Source organism: Cynoglossus semilaevis, chromosome 11 (genome assembly GCF_000523025.1).
Source record: "Cynoglossus semilaevis isolate Cse_v1.0 chromosome 11, Cse_v1.0, whole genome shotgun sequence".
Classification (NCBI taxonomy): domain Eukaryota; kingdom Metazoa; phylum Chordata; class Actinopteri; order Pleuronectiformes; family Cynoglossidae; genus Cynoglossus; species Cynoglossus semilaevis.
Window position 1 is genome coordinate 14177059 of NC_024317.1, and position 20360 is coordinate 14197418.

The window sequence follows — 20360 nt, forward strand, 5'->3', positions numbered from 1 at the left end:
GAGAGACAGAAGCTGTGTGAAGTCCAGGATGTGAGTCTGTGCCTCTCACTACACTCACCTTCCTCTTCCTCTGGTGCATTATTATCCTGAATCTTGTTTTCAGCAGTTGTTGGTCGGGAGCTGCAGCTGCCATAGATAATGAGATGTCAGCTCCGCCACACAGACAGAGACAGACGCCACTTAGGGACGTGCCTTTTTGCGTGTGACGTGTTTGGCACGACCGTGGGTCTAAACCTTTGGGAAATATCAACAGACAAACACCCCTAGAATAATCTCCATCTCCTCCTCTGTATTTAGTGTTGACATTTGCCATTGAGAACCACAGCAGTGAGGGATGGTTAGGGATGTTCTGACCCTTGAAGTGTTTGCTGTTTGAGTCTTGAATGAATGAAGGAGTACTGTATTTTCTGGACATCAGTTGCACTTTTTTTAAATCCTGGGCTGGGTTTATGTATACTCAGGTGCAACTTATATATTAAAATACAGTGGAACGTCATTTGTCGAACAACCCCCTTTTCAGTTGGTCAGAGACAATGATTCTGAGAAAGTGAAGTGAACATCATTGTTAGAGCTACGTAATTATTTGTATTGGTTTCGTGTATGAACCTGGACAAAAAATACAGTTGAAATAGTTTGAAAAAGCAATCGTCCGGGGTCCAGGAACAGATTAATCTGTTTTACATCGGTGGTGATGAGTCTGCCTATAACTTTTGCACCGTTCCGTACATGTGAGGGGAAAAACAGTTTTACCGGAAAACCACTTCACGTTAGGAAACCAAATCAAATGTCAAGTCAATATTATTTACAAAACAGATTTTGCACAGTGTTTACATCAAATTAAAATGATCACCGTTACGTTATGTTGCATTTTACAGCTGCAGTTCTTATGGAACAGTCAGGTTTGGATGTTAGAATCCTGGGGCAGAGCGGGACAGTCTGGTGTTAAGGCTGCGTGTTGGTGTTGTTGTTGTTGTTGTCGTTGTCGTTGGTTCAAGGCCCCTGTTCAAACACTGGAGCTACTGTTCACCCAGGGCCAGAGTGTGACATGTGGACATAAACAGAGGAGGTTTTTGTTGCTGTAAACACAGCTGGGATGAGCTGTAGCCATAGATTAAAGATTAAATGGCCAATCCTGTAACCACTGGACCACAGGCAGCCACCAGTTATGGTGGGCACACATGCTGAACACAGCTAATAAATGGTCATTCTGCTACGTTAACAGAGAGAAGATGAGATTGTTTTTTACCTACTGATGGGAGAATGTGATGACAGAATATTGGATGTGTAATGTGAAATGATGCCAATAACTTATACAAAATCTGTATTTATCAAGTTGTGTTCAAAGACAGTAGAATGTTGAATTATTATGAATTATTTATATGCTGTAGTGTAAGTGTGAAATAAAGTGAGTTCCTCTGGTGAGAAAAGGGAGTTGTTTCCAGAGAGGCTGTGTTTATGGATTTACTGGCCCGACAGCTCTAGCACTCTGTTATTTATATCAACAGACATGAGTCCATGTTTATACTTTATCTATGGCTTATGAACACTCCATTATTAGACATGTGACTCAGTCTCACACTCACAGGTCGCTCCTGCTCCCTTCACATATGTAAATAGTTGTGTCTGGTTCAAACCTTCACAGTGTTGATCTAAGGTCCACGACTCTGACCATGGAGCAGCCCAGGGACCCCTGGATTAGATTAGATTATTAAGAGAACAGGTGTTAGGATTGAGATTTGTTTCCTACCTGTTGGTGTTGTTTCTGATTGTCCTGTGTCCGTCTGTTTTTGGCAGGTCAGAAACAGTGTCGGTATGAGATGTACTGTACACTAGGATAAAAAACCACTGTGTGTGTGTGTGTGTGTGTTACTATTCTGTCTGTTTTAACTACTGGAGCATGCAGTGATGTAGCCTCAGGTCAAAGGTCAGGATAATAGCATACATTAGAACACACACTGAACACAACACACACACACGAGCACTGTATCACTGTGTGTGTGGTGAAGTCCCTCCTCTGTCTCCCCTCTGTCCCTCCTCTGTCTCCCCTCTGTCTCTCCTCTGTCCCTCCTCTGTCTCCCCTCTGTCCCTCCTCTGTCTCCCCTCTGTGTGATCTACGTCTATCTTCACCCTCTTTTCTTCCTGCGTCTCCCTCTGACCCTTTAGCGATCACAGCTTGATGTGGCAGCTTGTGCTGCTGTCACAAACAGTAAGCTGTNCCTCACCCCCATCCACACATACACGTCAGGGCCTCTGACAGCCATTTATTCTTTTATTTATTTCATCCTACAGCCCTGGGCTGAAGGAGAGGATGAAAGAAGGTCTGAACTGGAGCGTGTCCTCTCCTCCCTGAGTGCTTCATGTAGTTTGATACATAAATGTGTGTCATATTTTCTGCTGTGTCCACTGACCTGGACGAAGCCACAGAGCTCCAGGAAAAGAAAAACTCACATTTCTCTCAACACTCAAAGGTGCAGACCAGCTAACGACTCTCCGTGCCTTAGAGGTGACAGGATAGGGCTGGTGATCAGAGGGTTGCAGAGGGAGGTTTGAATCCCATGGCTTGCGCTTCATAATGCACCAGAAACTCCCCCGCTTCTGTGGTGCAGCTCACCTGTCCTGTTTGAAGCATGGGGCAAATGCAGAGGGCAGTTTGATAGTGTGTCACAGAGTCAGTCAAGCTAACATGGCTGATGTCAGTGGATCTGTTTCCTGTCCAAAAGGACAACATTTGTTTGAGCTGTATGGGTCATGTTGGTACAGCCCTGACCTTTGAGGCACCAGGACCAGGAGACTGTGACTGAACACCATATTGGCCTTGAACTCAGTTTGCAGCAGATCTGTATAAATGTGTCTGTTCTTGGGAACTTGCTGTGTTAATTTTACAACCATTAACTGTTCACATCAGAGTCAATCCAGTGAGGAAACAAATATTACCGAGTGACCCAGGGAAGTTCATTTTTAATTTCCTGTGCTCTTGTTTCATTCATACAGATAAAAATAGTTTCTGTTGTTAACCCTGAATTTCTGGTCTCTGCTTCCCACAAGTACAAACACAAACACACACACCTACAGAAGATCTAAGACTAATTTCCTCCCTTACACACTCGTGTGTGTGTTGTTTACTTGCTCATGTTTCCTCATTCTGTCAGTGTACAGACTCGCTCTAAGATTGTTTTTATTTATTTCAAGTGTTTTAATATTTGAAACCTAGCTAATCAACCAGTTCAAATAAACAGCAGCTGCTGTGGAAAAATGGAGTCAAACAACCAGCCATGCATTGAGTATTATTTAGTAACGGTAACATAGTAGGAATGACGAGTCTGAGCCCAGCATGTAACCTCACCAGTGGATGTTGTTAAATCTTTCCTTCATCGCCTGTGTTGTTACTCTGTGGCTCTTTGTAGAAACTGAAGCGTCCTTTTCACAGGTCAGCTTAACTTAATTATTCACTGTTTGGTGACAGATCTATATGCATGAGAGCAGGAGGTGGTGTTAAAAGAGGGAGAGATCAAAGAGGAGCATGAAGCATAGACAGGGATCGGACGTCATAGCAACCTGAAGTGTCCATGTGTCCACACAGGATCTTCAAGCTGTGGGCTTCATCAGACACACTACCAGCTAATACACATACACACACGTATATATATTTGACTAATCCAGAGTCCATAAAAATCTCCACCAGTCTCAGTGAAAATGTCTCTTCATAGAGTTGTTGTATTTGTTGTCATTACTGGTCATCCTGACGGTGTCTTGCAGAGCGTAGGGAGACTTGTATTAGTTATTGTATTGGATGTGCTGTGTGTGTCATTTTAGGTTGATCTATTTTAAAACTTCCATTGAACTGAACATTGGGGTATTTTTGGCCTCAAAATGGCTGTTTCAAAAGTAGTTTTAAACATAGTATCTGTCAACTAATTTAACAATTAGTTGGTCTGTCAAGTTAAAGTGTGTATTTACACACACACAGCACCAGTGTTGTTTTCCCAGAGAACAGACAGGACCAGGAGGCTCAGGTCGTATTTTAACTTGAACTTTTTCAGGCCTTGGTTTAACGCAGCTTTCTCAGATGTTCATACTGTTAGAGGCACTCGTCGAAGATTGCGGAATGGTGAGAAGTGTGTGCTGTGCACTGAGAGAGCGTTCACTGAAGATTGTTCCATCCTGTTGTTTACGTAGAAGGTATCTCAGCTGGGCGTTCTCCCTGGTCAGGATCTTTCTCTCTCTCTTCAGCGATTCACGGTGTAGCAGAGCGATGTTGAGGGAATGCATCACCCTAGGTATCTCTGTGAAATCAACTGTTTCCTTAGCCGCTCCCTCCTCCCCCTCATTCAGGGGCAAAGACAGGCCCATGGGTCCAATCTTCCTTTCCAGCTTCCAGCACATTTTACCGACTCGGAGAACTCTCTGACCTTTGTTGATCACCATCTGCAGTTTCTTGGTGGCAGCATCGCTGTTCATGATGAGTTCTAGAAGCTGTTTCTTTGCCGCCTGGTGTTCTTGGGTCAACTGGTCACGGAGCTTGAAGGTCTTCTGCCTCACCTCAAAGATGGAGTTCTTTAGGTTTCGTTCCATCAACTCGTTTCTTCTCTGGATGGACCTCAACTTCTCCCTGTGTTTCTCCACATTTTTGATCATTGCCAGTTTTTCATTGGTGATCTGAATGTGTTGCTGTTTCTTCATGATCAGTTCATTCAGTTCCTTTTGTTCCTTGCGAAGGTTCTTCAGAAGCTTGTAGTTCTTGTGAGCCTGCTCCTTCAGCGCCACCTGTCCCTCATGGACCAGAGCATCATCCCAGGCTTCGTGCGCTGTCCTGTAGGAGGCGAGGCTATCGTTGTAGAGTTTGTCGATTTCCTTTGTGAGTCTTTGGTGCTCCTGCTCCACGTTGACCTTTGCTTCCTCTAGCTTTGCCTCTCGCTGCTGAGTATGTTCATGCATGTGCTTCCTTTCATAGTGGAAGGTGGTGCACAGGTGCTTCAGATTGTTGTCCCACTGGTGCTGCAGATGCAGCACATGTTTGTCCTGCATGGCGCTCAGATGTTCTAAAAGGTGCAGGTGAACCCGTTGCACGTGTGCAGACTGACGCTCCACCTCATTCAGGTCGCGCTCTAAACTGTTGATGACATCATCCAAGCCCTCCACGTGCCTTTCAAACACCTGTTTGAAGATTTCAATGTCTTCTTGGAGTTCGTTAGCTTCAGTGTGTCCCAACATAAACCTCCAGCCCTCATTGACCTTCAGCTGTTTCCATGCACTGCTCTTCTTCAACTGCAACTTCTCAGTCTCGGTGAGAGGAGTAGGGTCTTCTTTCTTCTCCATTTTTAATTGTGTTATTTATGTTTGTCAACCACTAGTGCCTTCAACATCTTTCTAATTCTTTATTTTCTTCAACCGACTGCTGCCCCCTCTTTCTGTAACTTCAAAGTGATGATGACATGATGATCTCACCATTAAATGCCTTTTATTCAAAGGATTCTATATATATATGTGTGTGTATATATATATATATATGTCTATATATGATATGATGATATGATATATATGAACACTTTTCAGTAAAGAGGTTTTGGTGTTAAAGCCTCTCTATTTACTGTAGCAAGGCTTTTTTTTCCTCTTCTTTTTACTACACAATGCACAGTATCACTCACCCCTGCAGAGACACCGAGGGGAGTCTGCCCCCACAACCGCCACCTTTTCTGTCATTGCAAAAGTCATTACCACAATAACACCAGCTCCACACGGAGCCTGGTTCCATTGATTGTCTTTTCATAGAAACATGTCTGGGCTCCTTTATGTCATAAACAGTTATGGTGCATTTCTGAGGGTCAGTTTATTTGAACCTACACTTTCAGATATTCTTGAACAGTAGTTAACAAGCGTTTTACTCTTAATTCTTGCTGCTGAGGTGTTTGTTAGATGTGTAAGATGTTTTGATTTCTTCATCTAAATACCTGGGTGTTTAAGTAGCAGCACCAAAGAAGTGTTCTTTCCTGCACTCAGACATTCTTGGGCTCATGTAAACTGAAAAGCTTTTCTTTCCCTGCACTAATCTGAGGATTACTCATTAACAAAGTTGCTTTTTTGGCTGCTCTCTCACTCATTCTTCAGTTTATGGCTGCCGCCCCCACACTTCTCTATGTCTCAGAAAGACATAATTGGTTTTCTCTTAGCTCTTCGACTTTTGTGAACATCACATTTTGTTACTGTTCAGACTCCTTTGGGTCGACCATAGTTGTTGTATGGTAAAATGTGGGCTTTATTCCAGTGTGTATGGGTGAATGGGTGGTTCCTGGGCGTCCATGTCCCTTTGTTCATCCATTCATCCATTCATCCAGGTCACACATGTCCTGTCTCCTGACACCTACAAGACCCTCCTCAGTTCACTACAGTTTATCAGTTCACCCAGTGCCTCAGACACATTGTTTATCAGTTCACCCAGTGCCTCAGACTTTTTCTTTCTGTACATCTTTCTGTTCACATATGTAAACACACTACAGCTGTGGTCGTTCAAACTGTGGACCAAGGTGAGAAGCCCTAGAGTTGGGGGAACAGAAGAATAATGTGTCTCTACAGGTATCAGTGAAGAACAGTGGAGGTATCTTCCAAGTTTGGGGCTACATTTCTGCGAAGCTAATCATCGAATTAATGAGGGATAGGATGGAGAGTACAGAGTACACCGTACCACCACTGCATGTGGACCAGGTTCAGTTCAGAGGAGACCATTTTAGCGACACACCCTGAAGCAAACAGTGGGAAGATCTCCTGATGGGCAGCTGAGGCGGCCGACCACAGGTGGGAGCCCTGCTGTAGTTGAAGCCAAGGTAGACATGTGTTGGACTTTCACAGTAATGAGCAAACACACGGTCAGATCTGTGACACTAAAGTGAACATGGAGACCCCAGGAGCAGAGGTTATGAAGCCACCAGACCAGGGAGCTAAGGAAAAAGAATTAGATGGAGAAGTTAACTAGTTGGGTTGTCTGTGATTGTGTAACAGGCAGATAGAAAGTCCTTTGATCACCAGTTTCCTGCTGTTTTCTGCCTCATTATCGCATCACACAGTCTTTGTTTTGAGCTACACATGAAGATCTGTCAGGAAACTGCTCACGCTCATGTACTTTCAAATTAGAATCTTTGATTTGGTGCCGTCTGTCCTCAATGTTCTGCACATCAGAAGATTTATTTTTGGAGGGTTTAGCTTTAAAACCATGACTTGTTCTTGGTTTGGCTTTGTTGCTTCGTGAAGCATTTCCTATAAAACAGATTGTGGAAACGTGAAGCTGCTGCTTGTCTGGTGTGAATCCATTGCTCAAACATTCTGTCATATACACATGTATAACATATGCTCTCTCTGTTGCCTCTCTTCCAGTGTCTGCTTCCTAGCATCATGAACAAGATGAAGAACTTTAAAAGGCGCTTCTCTCTGTCTGTTCCTCGCACTGAGACCATTGATGAGAACGAGTTCACCGAGCAGATCAACCACTTCAACAGTCAACACGCTCACGGTAGGAGCACCTGCAGTACCATCTGTGTCCTCTAGACTGACATGACGGTCTGGGACAATGTTAAATTAGAGTAGACTAGGTTAGATTAGATTCAATTGGTTCAGATAAGATTATATTGTAATGTTTGGATTATATCAGACTGAATACTTTATTAATCTATTTACATGTGGCAAAAGCAAATTAGACCTAATTAGATTGTGTTGGACAGGTTGAGACAAGAGTTTGAGGTTAGGTTACAGTAAAGTTTATTCAACCCTTGCTTCTAGAAAAATAACAAACTAGATATAATATGTAAAGTATAAAAAACCCATTATTCTCCAAGAAATAATAATACAAAAAACAACTGCTGCAGCAGGTGTCAGTATCTAATGGTGTCAGAGTTGACACAGTGCTGACTGCAAATTAAACTAAATTTAAAAAAAAGGACAAAAAGGTAGAATGTCTGAAAAGTGTCCACATCAAGAGTCATTGAACACAACTGAAACTGTGATGGTTAAATAACTGTCCTACGTCTCCTTCCAGTGAATCCACCCTAACATTTTCAGATCACTGTCATGAAAAGTGGTGTTAGATGTTTAGTTTAGCTATGGTTTAGTTGAACGTCAGAGTGAAACTGAGAACAAAAAAGAAAAATAGAAACATCCAATTGTTCACCTGTTTATAAACCAGGCTCAGATTCCGGCATCTTCTAATCTTTAACTGACTCTTGAACAAATAAACAGGTTCTGTAACAGAACACAAACCTGTTCTTGGGTTATTTACATCACTCTTTTCTTCCTCCGTCCTTTGGTGTCTGCGACCGACCTGCACCAATTAATTAGTGTTTTCCTGTTATGTCTGGTACCACAGGCTGCTGCTCAGTCACAGGGGATCAGTGGGCTTATATTCTGGTGGATTACAATGTTTGGATCAGGTCATGTACGGAGGCCCGATGACTAACAGTGTTTCACAGCCAGGTTGTTGTTGTTTGTGGTCACAGGATATTTGTTTTAGACTCAGAGGTCCGTGGCTGGTTTGTTCCACCTCCACAGACAGGTGCACTGTGGACAACAGTTCCACACTGTTATATTCCCCACTGGGGTTTTTTCTCTCTCTCTTTAATCACAATTTCAGATTGAAATGTTACGACAACATCATGTGGTGACACATTGGATTGTCCTTTTCTAACAAGATGGGAAGCAGGCTTTGACCCATACTGCTCAACAACCGTCTACTGTGTGTGTGTGTGTGTGTGTGTTGGTGTAACCATACTTACGTGGACAGTGTAGAAATACTATAGTTGTTCAAGATTTAGTTAGTTTTCAGGACCACAATTGGGGTCAGATTAATCAGAGTAAGGATTAGGATTAGGTATATCTTTGTAATGGCTGAGGTGAGGGAAACGAGGTGTCTGTGCATGTGCTTGATAATGTGTGTGTGTGTGTGTGTGTGTGTGTCCTTTTTGGCCTGTGCTGACCCTCATTAGCATCGGCAGTTCATAGAAGTGCTGTAGCTGTGATATTCAAATGACAAACAAACTGGCTGTCATTTCATGTGTATTGTCACTAAGTGTGACACACACACACACACACACACACAGATAAAGGCTTTCTTCTTCTCAGGTTTTGCAGAGCAGTGGTCACTTTTCATTTTCTCTCAGTGTTCCAGCTCTGTTTTAGTGTCACTGCCAGTTTAATGATCAGATACCGTTGAATGTCTGACTGTATTACCAAACAGAGCATACGTGTGTGTGTGTGTGCGTGTGTGTGTGTGTGTGTGTGTGTGTATATGGTATACACATGTGTCTAAAAGACATAGAGGAGGAAACTCCATGTCTGCATTACTTATCAGCCATTGTCCCCATGGAAACAAGGACTTTAGGCGATTAATGCTTCAACCCACACACACACACACACACACACACAGCAGTGTAACTGGAGACTATAGTGCAGTTGTAGTTGAACTCATTAGACCCAGGACCTGGATCAAACACTCGTCTCACTTTACAGTTTGAGATGAAAGTGAACTCTTCAAACAGCTCAGTGTAACACTTTCACTCAGCGTCACATCTGATCTCCTCCGCAGCGATGATCACCATCATCTCAAAGCCAAACAAAGGGATGTGAACAATTGTTGTTAATACAAATTAGTTTTTAATACAGCTCGACTACGGAGTAAGAGTTGAAAAACACACCATGTTAACTTTGTTTTTTAAGTGTCATAGGCAGAGTGTCAGAAGGGCTTTCTACAGACGCTGGCTGCCCTCCGTACAGCCGAGCACACAATTAAGTCCGCTTGGCTACTTTAATGACTGCAATTTTCTGTCTGTGGGCTATAAATATTATTTTTCCATTTTCTATTATTTTTTTATACAAATGAAACCAAACTGACTCACACGAGTGTATTTTCATTAGTTACAAAGAGGGAAATGTTCCCGGAGTGTTCAATTGTGTAGCCACCCCTGCAGACGGTGAATGTGTCATGCGAAAATGAGAGATTTAGAAGGCCAGAACGCTCATGATACAATACAATGTGAGTCTGTGTGTCCTAATATTTCCACAAATCACAGTTTTCATTGGTGCATTAGCAGTCTCTAGCATATTTAGTTACACAACTGATCGGCTTGTGGTTTGCACAGTTTTTCCATTTAAGAAAATGTGTTGTTTATATTGTCACACCCATGTGGTCATAAAATAGAGTAAAAGGTAATAAAAAAAAAAAAACGTATTCCAAAAAATTTAAATGGAAACCAAACTTTTTTGATAGGGCCCTAAATAAAAGAAACCAGTGAGACCTAGGTCCAAAATTCTATGGACACACTAAAGGTTCTTTTGACTGATTAGAAATGGTGAGAACATTTAACAACCAATGTTAATGCTAATGTATACGTTAATGAAGACTATTCCACCAAACAGCAGTGTCCAGTTCATAGCCATAACATTACCATTGCACCAGTCTAGTCTGTTGTTAGAACTGCTTTGTTTTCTCTGCGTTCTCAGGTCTGACCCCAGACAGACTGGGCCCTCCATCTCATGATACCAGTCCAGTAAGCCCTGAAGCAACTACACCTGCAGCCGAGTCTCCGTCTCACCTACACTTCAGTAGCAAAGCCCAGCACAGACGTTTCTCAATGGAGGTAAAAAAAAAAGTTTCTTTTGTGCATTTCTCTAATTCTCTCTCAACAGGAACAGATTTGTTTTTTTTTTAGGTCTGTACTTTGTATTTTCATTCAGCTGCTGCTTTGCCGTGCCACTGTTGCTGCCGTCTGTTTTCAAACTCACTGCTGTTGATATGTCCTATAAACTCTTTAATTGTAGTACTCTTGTTTATATTATTATATAAACTATATCATATTTTGCAATACCGTGCCTTTTTTGGCGGAGAAATAAAATATCCCCGTGTGTGTGTCCTGATAACCATGACCTGGTCTGTACTTTGTTCTGACAGAACAGCACAGTTTATATTCCCTGTGTCAAATAAAGGTTAAACTATTAATTAGAGTATTCAATAACTTAACCTAAAATACACTTTTCTTTTGTCAAAGGTTACAATCTTTTGTCTCCTCATCTTCTCTACTGTCTTTTCCACCCTTTCCTTTCTCTGTGAAAAAGCCACCAGTCAGACGTGCTGACTCTTAAAGACTGTGTGTGTTCAGGTGTAAAGCACCTCAAAGCATTCCCTCCCTCCTCTACTGTTATTCCAACCATCTCCATCTCCACCATCTCAAACATATTATAATATAATATAATAATATTGTATCATTGCCTCTGTAACTATGATGCGTATGGTATCCCCAGCTTGCCAATACACACCCCTAATTGTTTCTGTTAAGCAGTCTGGTTGAAGAGAGCTCACTCCTCTGTCTGTTGACTTCTGCAGGATGTCAGTAAGCGCATGTCTTTGCCCATGGACATCCGTCTGCCTCCAGAGTTTCTCCAGAAACTGCAGCTGGAGAATGAAAACTCACCTCTCTGCAAACCTCTCAGTCGAATGTCCCGTCGTGCATCACTGGTTAGTTTTCTCTCAACTGTATTAATCTAAACACCAGGTCTTGATACCAACTAAACATATGTCAAACAATCTCAGACGTGAGGCTAAGAGTTGAAGTTTGGGGTGAGACGTAACAGGACCATGAACCTCCTGTGTGTTCTTTGTAAACAAGAACAGATCATGTTTTTGTGAGAGAGGCCTGAGACCCAGTGGTTCAGAGGATCACTGACCACTCCTTAGGAATGGGTTTGATAGAGAGTGTTTATTCGGATACAATGAACAATGAAGTTGATTCTTTTTATTTAACATTTTACAGGAACAGTAAAGAAATCAAAGCGATAAAGTCTTGATGCGTTGACACCGTGGCTTTTCGAGCTAATGAGCAGTAGAACAGTCAGATGATGAGAATAAATGTTGGACATTTTTTATCTACTGTCCTCCAGACAGTTAGCAAACAGAGGTTTATGTCCAGCAGTATTTGACATGACATTAAGGATGTTTATCAAATGTGTTAATGGCACTGATTCAGAGACTTATACTGAGTTTGTAGAGAGACAGGTTCTTAGTGCATCATCTTTTCAAAGAAAAGCCACGGTGTCTGCGGCTGCGACATGGTTCCTTTTTACTGCTGTTGTGATGTTATTCCTGTTTTTAGATCTAATCATTCATCATATAATATTTGACATAATAGTAGAATATTCTACCAGATATAACATGTAATCTAAGTAAGGTGTAATCTGTCTTGCTGTTCTGTTGTTTACCTCTAGTCTGACATTGGCTTTGGGAAACTGGAGACATATGTGAAGCTTGGGAAACTTGGTGAGGTAGGTTCCCATCAACTTCTACAAACATCTGCATCTTTGTAGACACCAGCGCTAACATTAGCTACAACAGTCCTGGTACAGACCAACAGTGTATCCAGTCTACAGTAGTACTAAACTGTGACTGTAGTAGACAGATGAAAAACATGAGTTGAATTCACCCAAAAGACTGAAAAACCTGAAATAAACCTGATATTTCTGCAGTGACTCACCTGCTCTGACCAAAGCCTGCTGGAGGTGTGAGTCTTAATAACATTTGTTTGTGTGACTGTGAGTCAAAGCTCTCAGGGACCAGAGAACCTGTCAGAGTGTAAACACACACACACACACACACACACTGGCTCTGTTTGTATCCTCAGTTTAACTGTAGTTATACCCGAGTCCTGCTGCTTACAAATGGAGTGAGTGGGAAAATGTACGTCTGCAGCATGTGCTGAGACCTGCAGCGTGAAGTGAGATAAACAGAGCCATGAAGTCTGCAGATAGTCCAGTCATCTGTCCTTAAGAAACACAGAACTGATTACTGAGTCACACGTCTCAGCTGCTGGTGCCTGGGGACAGGTTGTTGTTTTTTAATAAAGATTAAGGAGATACGTTTGAAGGCATCAGCTGAACAGACACTTGTTGATTCTCTGAGATTATCCAATAGGGACTGTTCATGGACGGTCAGACTGATAAGGACAGAATCACAAGTTTGGTCACATTTGTGAGAAACTCTGGAGGAAATGAATGAATCCAGTCTCCTGACTGTGGTAGGCTGCACTCAAGTATCACCACATGACCTGGAAATATTACTGCAGTACTATAAATATTAACTACATATCCAGCTGCAGGTTGGCGCTTTAAAACAGTTGAACATGAATTAGACTTTTGTTATAAGTAAAGTGATGTTTGTCCAGAGCTGAGTGTAGAATGTCCAGCCTGATGTAGTCTGTAGTCTGGTCATTACTGCAGGTACTGTATGAGACCAGGTCTGAGGTCTGAAAACATGAAATATACACGACCGTTGCTTACGTGTGTGTGTGTTTTCTAACTTCAGGGGACATACGCCACAGTTTTCAAAGGGCGCAGTAAACTGACAGAGAACCTGGTGGCACTGAAGGAGATCCGACTGGAGCACGAGGAGGGAGCACCGTGCACAGCAATCAGAGAGGGTAAACACACACACACACATCACACACACGTCACTCGGGTAGATTAAAAAAGCTACTTTAAAACCAGCCAGTATTTGAATGAGACCTCCAGACATCAGACTGGTTTTTTGGTCTGGTTTTTCAGTGCTGCTGAAGTTTCCATCAACTTTATCTGTAAAATATTTTACAAATATTTGAAGTAGAATGAAGAGAAGAACATGTTCAACCACAGCCTGTTTCCCAGCAACAGGGAGGTGCCCCCCCACCCCCCACTTGTGATCTCTTAGTTTGGTTATAGCCCAATCCCCTACAAGGACTGAGCTAAAACCACATTTAAATCTTTATTCATAAAGTCATATAAAATGCCTGGAAAACCTTTAATGTTGTTGTGAATGATCTTCTGTTTTCTCCACATCTCTCCACTAAAAACACCTTTTTAAAAAAGGCAGACGTAAATGTTCACACCTGCCTAAAACCTTTCCACAGTTCTGTCAGTTGAGGTGTGGTTACTAAAATGCACTCATATATTTTTTCATACACAACATTTTGTTTCCTTCATCCTAAAGGTTTTGCTGTTGTATTTGTAAAGTGTATTGATATATTATTTATTATATTTAAAGTTTTCAGTGTTAACATTGTCATCATCCTTCATTAAATATATTAGGACTGGGCAAGTTAAGAAATGATTACCTACATTAGTGTATCTGTAATTAACACAAACATTGTTTTTCGGCCTATTAATAAACATGAATATTTGTGTTTTTAACACAGTGTATTTTTATAGCAGCTACTATTGGTCTAAAACAGAAGCAGCAGCTGGTCGTCAGGAGTGTTTATGTATTTACTGTGTGTGTTAAATCCTCCTCCATGCTGTGGAGTTTAAACATCTCTGCATCTTTAACACTGTTGTCATGTTGTGAGGACACAACACAGCTGCTGCTGCTGTGATTTTAAAAACATTGTCCGTCTTCGTCCACAGTGTCTCTGCTGAAGAACCTGAAGCACGCCAACATTGTGACGCTACATGACATCATCCACACCGACCGCTGCCTCACTCTAGTGTTCGAGTATCTCGTGAGTGACGGAGACATCCATGTCAAAGACAAACTGCATCGTAGCTGATCAGATCAGTGTCAAAGTTGTCTTCCAACTATTTTGTCTTCCAGGACAGTGACCTCAAACAGTACCTGGATAACTGTGGGAATCTCATGAGCATGCACAACGTGAAGGTGAGGTCCAGTTACTGGAACCAAAAAAAAAGCACATGTTTGTCCAGGAGGGTCAAAGGTCACAGCACACAGCAGATTGAATGTTGATGTTTTCCTGCAGATCTTCATGTTCCAGCTTCTCCGGGGTCTGTCCTACTGCCACAAGAGGAAAATCCTCCACAGAGACCTGAAGCCCCAGAACCTGCTCATCAATGACAAAGGAGAACTGAAGCTGGCTGACTTTGGTAGAAGAACAGTTCCTTCGCACATTCAGAACTCACTACCAACCACACACTTTCTGTACACAGTGTGTACTGTGCAGTACATGCCTGGGTGTCTTATAATACACTGGGATGTTTCCAACTAGAGTCACTTCCTCTGAAGACGTTCTCACTCCTCTTACCCTCTGTCTCTTATCTCTATTATTTCAAAGCCTTTTTTTTTCTGTATCCTAGCAACCGAGCCCTTCTCTCCAAGTTTCCCCATTTTTGTTAACAGTGGGTGCAGCAATTAAATTCCTTTAGTTTGTTTAGTCAAAGGTTTTAGCTGAAGAAAAAACATCAAAATGCTTGTTCTCAGGTGAGGTGATGGAGTAACACACACTCATATAATCAGCTTCAATGTCTTTTCAATTAAACCAAAGTGGTTAAATATCCAGCTTAACAAACTCACAAAATCATACTGCTGTTTTCAAAGGCTCACAGCCTTCATATGTCTCCTCAGGCCTTGCCAGAGCAAAGTCCGTCCCCACGAAGACCTACTCCAATGAGGTGGTGACCCTATGGTACAGACCCCCTGACGTCCTGCTGGGCTCCACAGAATATTCCACACCCATCGACATGTGGTGAGTTTCCTCCCCCTCAGCCTCAACGGTGGTGGAGAGGTTAAATTGATCATTCTAATAGTTGGTGCTTCAGTGGGTGGAGAGGTGGAGGTCAGCTGGACAAAGACAAGTGAGGAGGGTGGTAGGTTGAAGGAGTCGAGGCGGTAGAGGGGATGTGAGCCATGAAGAGAGGAGGAGACGAAGGGGGGGAGAAATACAGGAAATTGACAGACGTAAATGTTTTCTTTATTTCAGCAGTGTATGAAGTAGTTCAAGGTCAAAGGTTAACAGCCCAGAGGTTTTCTCAGTGTGTGATGTTGTGACTGGTAAATTAAATGTTAAATGACAAACGTCAGCGGTGAAGCCCAGTTCCTCCCCCTTCAGCAGTGTGGCCTCAGTCACTCACAGTCTAATGTTCAGGTGGTTTTCAAATCAGAGGTCAAACAGAGAGCTCACCTACAGTCTGAACATGTCAGGCCTCACTCTCCTCCAACCTTCCTGCAGGGGTGTGGGCTGCATCCTGTATGAGATGGCCACAGGTCGTCCCATGTTTCCTGGTGCCACGGTGAAGGAGGAGCTGCACCTCATTTTTAGACTCATAGGTAGAAGAACAGCAGCAAAATCAAATGACAACATCTCAGAGCTTCATCTTGGATGAATCTGTGATGACTGTGCTCATTGTCCTCGTCCTCAGGCACGCCCACAGAGGACAGCTGGCCTGGGATCAGCACTCATGAGGAGTTTAGGTCGTACCTCTTTCCTCAGTACAGACCTCAGGCTCTGATCAACCATGTGCCCAGGTACAAACTAAAAACACTCATGTATTCTTCTTCTTCTGTGTTCATTGTTGTGTGAGAGACAGGATGCTCCGAGGAATTTTTAAAAGTTTTAATAACAGCAGAAGCTACGTTAGTGTTAAATGTCTGATCCTCACAGGACTGATGACGAAACTGCAAACATCTACAGTTCAATTGACATTTTCTGAAAGACTAATTAAACCTGATCAACTATGGGACTAGTTTGATAAGGCTGTATGTTTCTATAGTAGTCACTTTGGGAAAAAGACTGGAGACCCCCTGTGTGATAATGCGCAAGATGTCCTTCTTAACAGAGACATCAGGGACATCACTGGTACCGGTGTCCAAGCCCTTTAATCAGGAGACAAATTATATTGTCTCTTTTTTTCCTCCTGTCTCCACCAGGTTGGACACAGAGGGCATTGACCTGCTCTCTGCTCTGCTGCTGGTAAGACATGAAAAACCCACAGTGACCTAGTGTGGACTGAGTCCTGATTGGTTGGTCTAATCAGCTACTGTTGTTCCTTGATTGCAGTACGACACCAGGAGCAGAACTTCATCTGAAGGCGCTCTTCGACACCAGTACTTCCAAACTCTGGGGGAGAACATTCACAATTTGGCAGACAGTAAGACACACTTGCACGGTGCATGCACTTATGTCCCTCAGATGTGTTCAGTCCACATACTGTATCACTGTGATTGCAGTGTTTAGTGTCACACTGTCAATTTGTCATGGAGTTCTGCTGCTTTTATTATCACAGTAGAAGAAGAAGATGGAGTTCATATTCTTTGTTGAACATATACACACACTCTCTCACATGCAAAACAAAACCCTCTGACCTCTGCATTGAACCCATCAGATCTGCAGGCTGCACTACACCGTTTCTGTTTCCTCAACACACCACAGCCCTGCCGTGGGCCGGAGTCAAACCGGCAACCACACACTAAGCCCACTGTCCTGCTAAATCATATACTGAAGTCTAAAGTGGGGGGCATGCCTCCCTCTAGGGGGCGCCAGAGGCCGTCACGGCAGGTGGAATGAACTTTCTAAGATAGATGAGAATGAAGGGATGGATTTGTTCCAGGTACAGTGACAATGGAGAATAACTCCACTACTGCAGTAGGAACAGAGGAAGAATGACCACGATTATTGGATGTTGGACATTGACGGTTACTGGAGTGAGACTTTGAAAACCTCTGGTCTCCAATATACTGGAAGCTGCTCTAATTATCCAATCGTTGGTTGTTTATTTATATATATATTTAATGTCATCTGCCTTGAATTTTCATATTTCTCTACATAATGCTGCGTGGCGTGTTACCAGGATCTCAATGGTTTGTCTCCGCCTTCTTCTCTTTCAGCTGCGTCTGTGTTTTCCCTCAGAGAGGTGCAGCTCCAGAAGGACCCGGGTCACCGCAGCTCCTTGTTCCAGCCTTTGAGTGAGTCATCTGTCTCTCTCTCTCTCTCTCTCTCTCTCACCCGTACACACATATATATATATATATATATATATATGGTTATCACATAACCGTCACTGGGTCCTGGACCATTTAATGAGGAGAGAAGTATGTGGTTTTGTCCACGTTCTCTCTTGTCTCGTGGTTCAATCCTGCTGCTGTTTTCTTCCTGACCACAGCACCTGAAATGCCAAAGGCCCAGTACATGAACCTGCTAATTAGTCCAGTCACAACTGTTTCATAACTGTGAAATAAATAGAATTACAAAGGTCTCTCTGATCAACTAGTTACTGTTCTTCACCTCTCTCTAATGAGCTCTTCATTTGAAAACTATATCTAACTGTAGATACATATATATATACTCATAAATACATATTATCAGGAGAATTTATTATTTAGCATTCCTAAATATGACAAGACAGAACAGACAGATCACCATCAGCAGGTAGATGTCAGTGTTTCTCCCCTGTGAATAATCCAAATGATGGAATTATTCTGGACAAATGTCCATAAAAAACTCCTTTTATAGAGTTGGTGTATTTCAGTTATTACTGTTCATCTTGGCCGTGTGTTGTAGAACATCAGTATTAGTCAGTCAACAGTCCTGAACAATCCGTTTGACTGTCCTTTCACTGTCCTGATCTCAGTCAGGCTGCTCTGACGCAGGCTGGGCTGCTAACCTGAGGTTGAAGCACCCACACACACAGACAGAGAGTTTATGATGGGATTGTTTTTATTACTGCCTGTCTGTCACCTGTGAGAACTGCAGTTTAATTTGACTGTTCTGTCCCTTTGTCACCAGCTCGAGGAAAGAACCGAAGGCAAAGTATCTTCTGAACTTCCTGTAATGAAAGAGAGAGCGACAGAGCGAGAGAGAGAGAGAGAGAGAGATACTAACACTCATCAGCACACTCCACGGTCACAGTCATTCATGGACACATCTGACCAATCAAATATTCTGATCATATGGACATTCCTGCACACACACACACACACACACACACACACACAGAGCGAGAGGACGACTGTATCTTGGTCCATTCAGACTAATGGACCAGAACACAGTTGGTGTCCAAACACACATTAGACAGTAGTGTTTATAAGAAACTGGTGAGACTCTTATACAGCTGTGAGGTCCAGTCCTGCCCACAGATGCTGGGGCCACAGGGAGTTTTAAAGGGGCTTGACATAAATCACAGTTTGTGGGAAAATGGTTCTACTGTGGGTCAACAGACCAACTGTTAGTCTTATTTTACCTGCAAATGAAATCATGAGCAGTTTAAGCCACTCCACCACGGGCTTCTCTGGATTATTTTAGGAATTATGACAGAGGAAAAAAAACAATCTACATTAGTGGTTCTCAAACTCACCTACGTATATCACTGAGGGTACTCGGGCTCCTCCTGGTGGTAGTTGGGGGGATTTTTTTAAATTATGTTGGGAAAATCATAAATCTACTTAATACGAGGGCCCCAAAAAACAATGCAAACGGTTAGTGTCCAGGAGAAAATTGCGAATCAGGAGCCAGTCTACGTGTGTTTACTTCAGGACTGAATGGAAGCACCTGTACTCAGTATTACTCTACTGTACGGTGTGTCTTTGTCCGACATGTACACCGTCTGATAGTTTGCCAGAGCAAAGTCTGAAAGTCTGATAGTAACAAATTCTCTTCTTGCACATACTGGTGGTACTGGGGGAGACAGGTAAAAAGCACTTTTAGAACCACTGGTGATGAGGACTACCAGTTGTACAGGAAGCAGCATCAGTTTCTTATAAACCAACAGATTATTGAGCCCAGGTCTGTCTAATGAGTGTTAATATGTTTATTGTTGTCGGGGTAAATACTGTCAGTCTGTCTGTGTGTAGGAGACACCACTAACAACTATGTAGCCTGAAGGTCATTTTATTTTTTTATTTATTTATTTATATATATTTTTCTTCTCAACAATGGACTTGTGCCGTTACAAAAGTACAGATTGTTCCTGTGGGTTTTTTTGTTTTTTTTTTCTCCTGGAATTCTCTTTTGATCTCTGCAAATCAGGGGCAGGAGCCAAAAGGAGGCGTTTGCTCCTCCTCTACTCATGAGTCTCCTCCTCAGCTCTACTGTGTCTAAAATATTCTCTCATTGTTTTATTTCCCATGACACCAGCAGTTAGCACTGGAGTTATGTAGACCACACTACTGGTGTTTTAACAAAGTTCTGAAGATGGTTTAAAGGCAGCCAACCTTTGAACCCAACAACAGGAGACCCTGACGACCTCAATGTCAGGTCAAATATGACGCCTGAGCTTCAGGGTTAGCCAGTTAATCTTAACGGTGATAGACTTCGGCTGGATGATTGGTGTAGTAAATAACACAAAAACAGTAGCAAACACACACACACTCCTGACACACTCTTCGTGATTTTAACATGGGAACTGGAATGAATCACATTGACAGGTTTGCCTCTGTACTGCAACTGTGTGTGGTGTGTGTCAGTGTGTGTGCGCAGTGTGTGGTTGTGGTGCTCTGTTCTTGAAGTTGCCTTAGTAAACTGTGCATGATATTTTAACTCGTGAAGAACCTCTATTGAGCTGTAGTTTCCAGTGGTGAACTGTAGGAGGCGTTTGCTCAGTGTCTGTAAATAAGCTGTTATAAATCTTACATTTTA

At 42.5% G+C, this 20360-nt stretch overlaps 2 protein-coding genes across 15 annotated transcripts in view; one reads left to right on the forward strand and one right to left on the reverse strand.

Annotated features, from left to right (window-relative positions):
• cdk18 (cyclin dependent kinase 18) overlaps window positions 1-19629 on the forward strand; it is a 27956-nt gene extending 8327 nt beyond the window's left edge. For 13 of the 14 annotated variants that reach the window (XM_025060132.1, XM_025060133.1, XM_025060131.1 and 10 more), the window contains 15 exons: window positions 7366-7501; window positions 10480-10616; window positions 11360-11491; window positions 12238-12294; window positions 13331-13445; window positions 14404-14498; window positions 14591-14653; window positions 14754-14877; window positions 15356-15476; window positions 15960-16057; window positions 16150-16255; window positions 16658-16700; window positions 16788-16878; window positions 17615-17692; window positions 18513-19629. In XM_025060132.1, the coding sequence (XP_024915900.1) occupies window positions 7384-7501; window positions 10480-10616; window positions 11360-11491; window positions 12238-12294; window positions 13331-13445; window positions 14404-14498; window positions 14591-14653; window positions 14754-14877; window positions 15356-15476; window positions 15960-16057; window positions 16150-16255; window positions 16658-16700; window positions 16788-16878; window positions 17615-17692; window positions 18513-18547 (1413 nt within the window). In that variant the 5' untranslated portion in view covers window positions 7366-7383 and the 3' untranslated portion in view covers window positions 18548-19629. Of the gene's footprint in view, window positions 1-6476; window positions 6819-7365; window positions 7502-10479; window positions 10617-11359; window positions 11492-12237; window positions 12295-13330; window positions 13446-14403; window positions 14499-14590; window positions 14654-14753; window positions 14878-15355; window positions 15477-15959; window positions 16058-16149; window positions 16256-16657; window positions 16701-16787; window positions 16879-17614; window positions 17693-18512 lie in introns of those variants that run through there. The other variant, XM_025060145.1, reaches the window with a different exon arrangement.
• LOC103386493 (dynein regulatory complex subunit 2-like) lies at window positions 3174-5413 on the reverse strand. Its single transcript, XM_008320787.2, has one exon. It carries the CDS (start codon window positions 5314-5316, stop codon window positions 4063-4065), a length of 1254 nt encoding a protein of 417 aa, XP_008319009.1. The 5' UTR covers window positions 5317-5413; the 3' UTR covers window positions 3174-4062.
• Window positions 19630-20360: the final 731 nt, after the last annotated feature.

Coding starts and splice junctions, on each gene's coding strand:
- LOC103386493 (XM_008320787.2), bottom strand. CDS start 5,316: ATGGAGAAGAAAGAAGACCCTACTCCTCTCACCGAGACTGAGAAGTTG.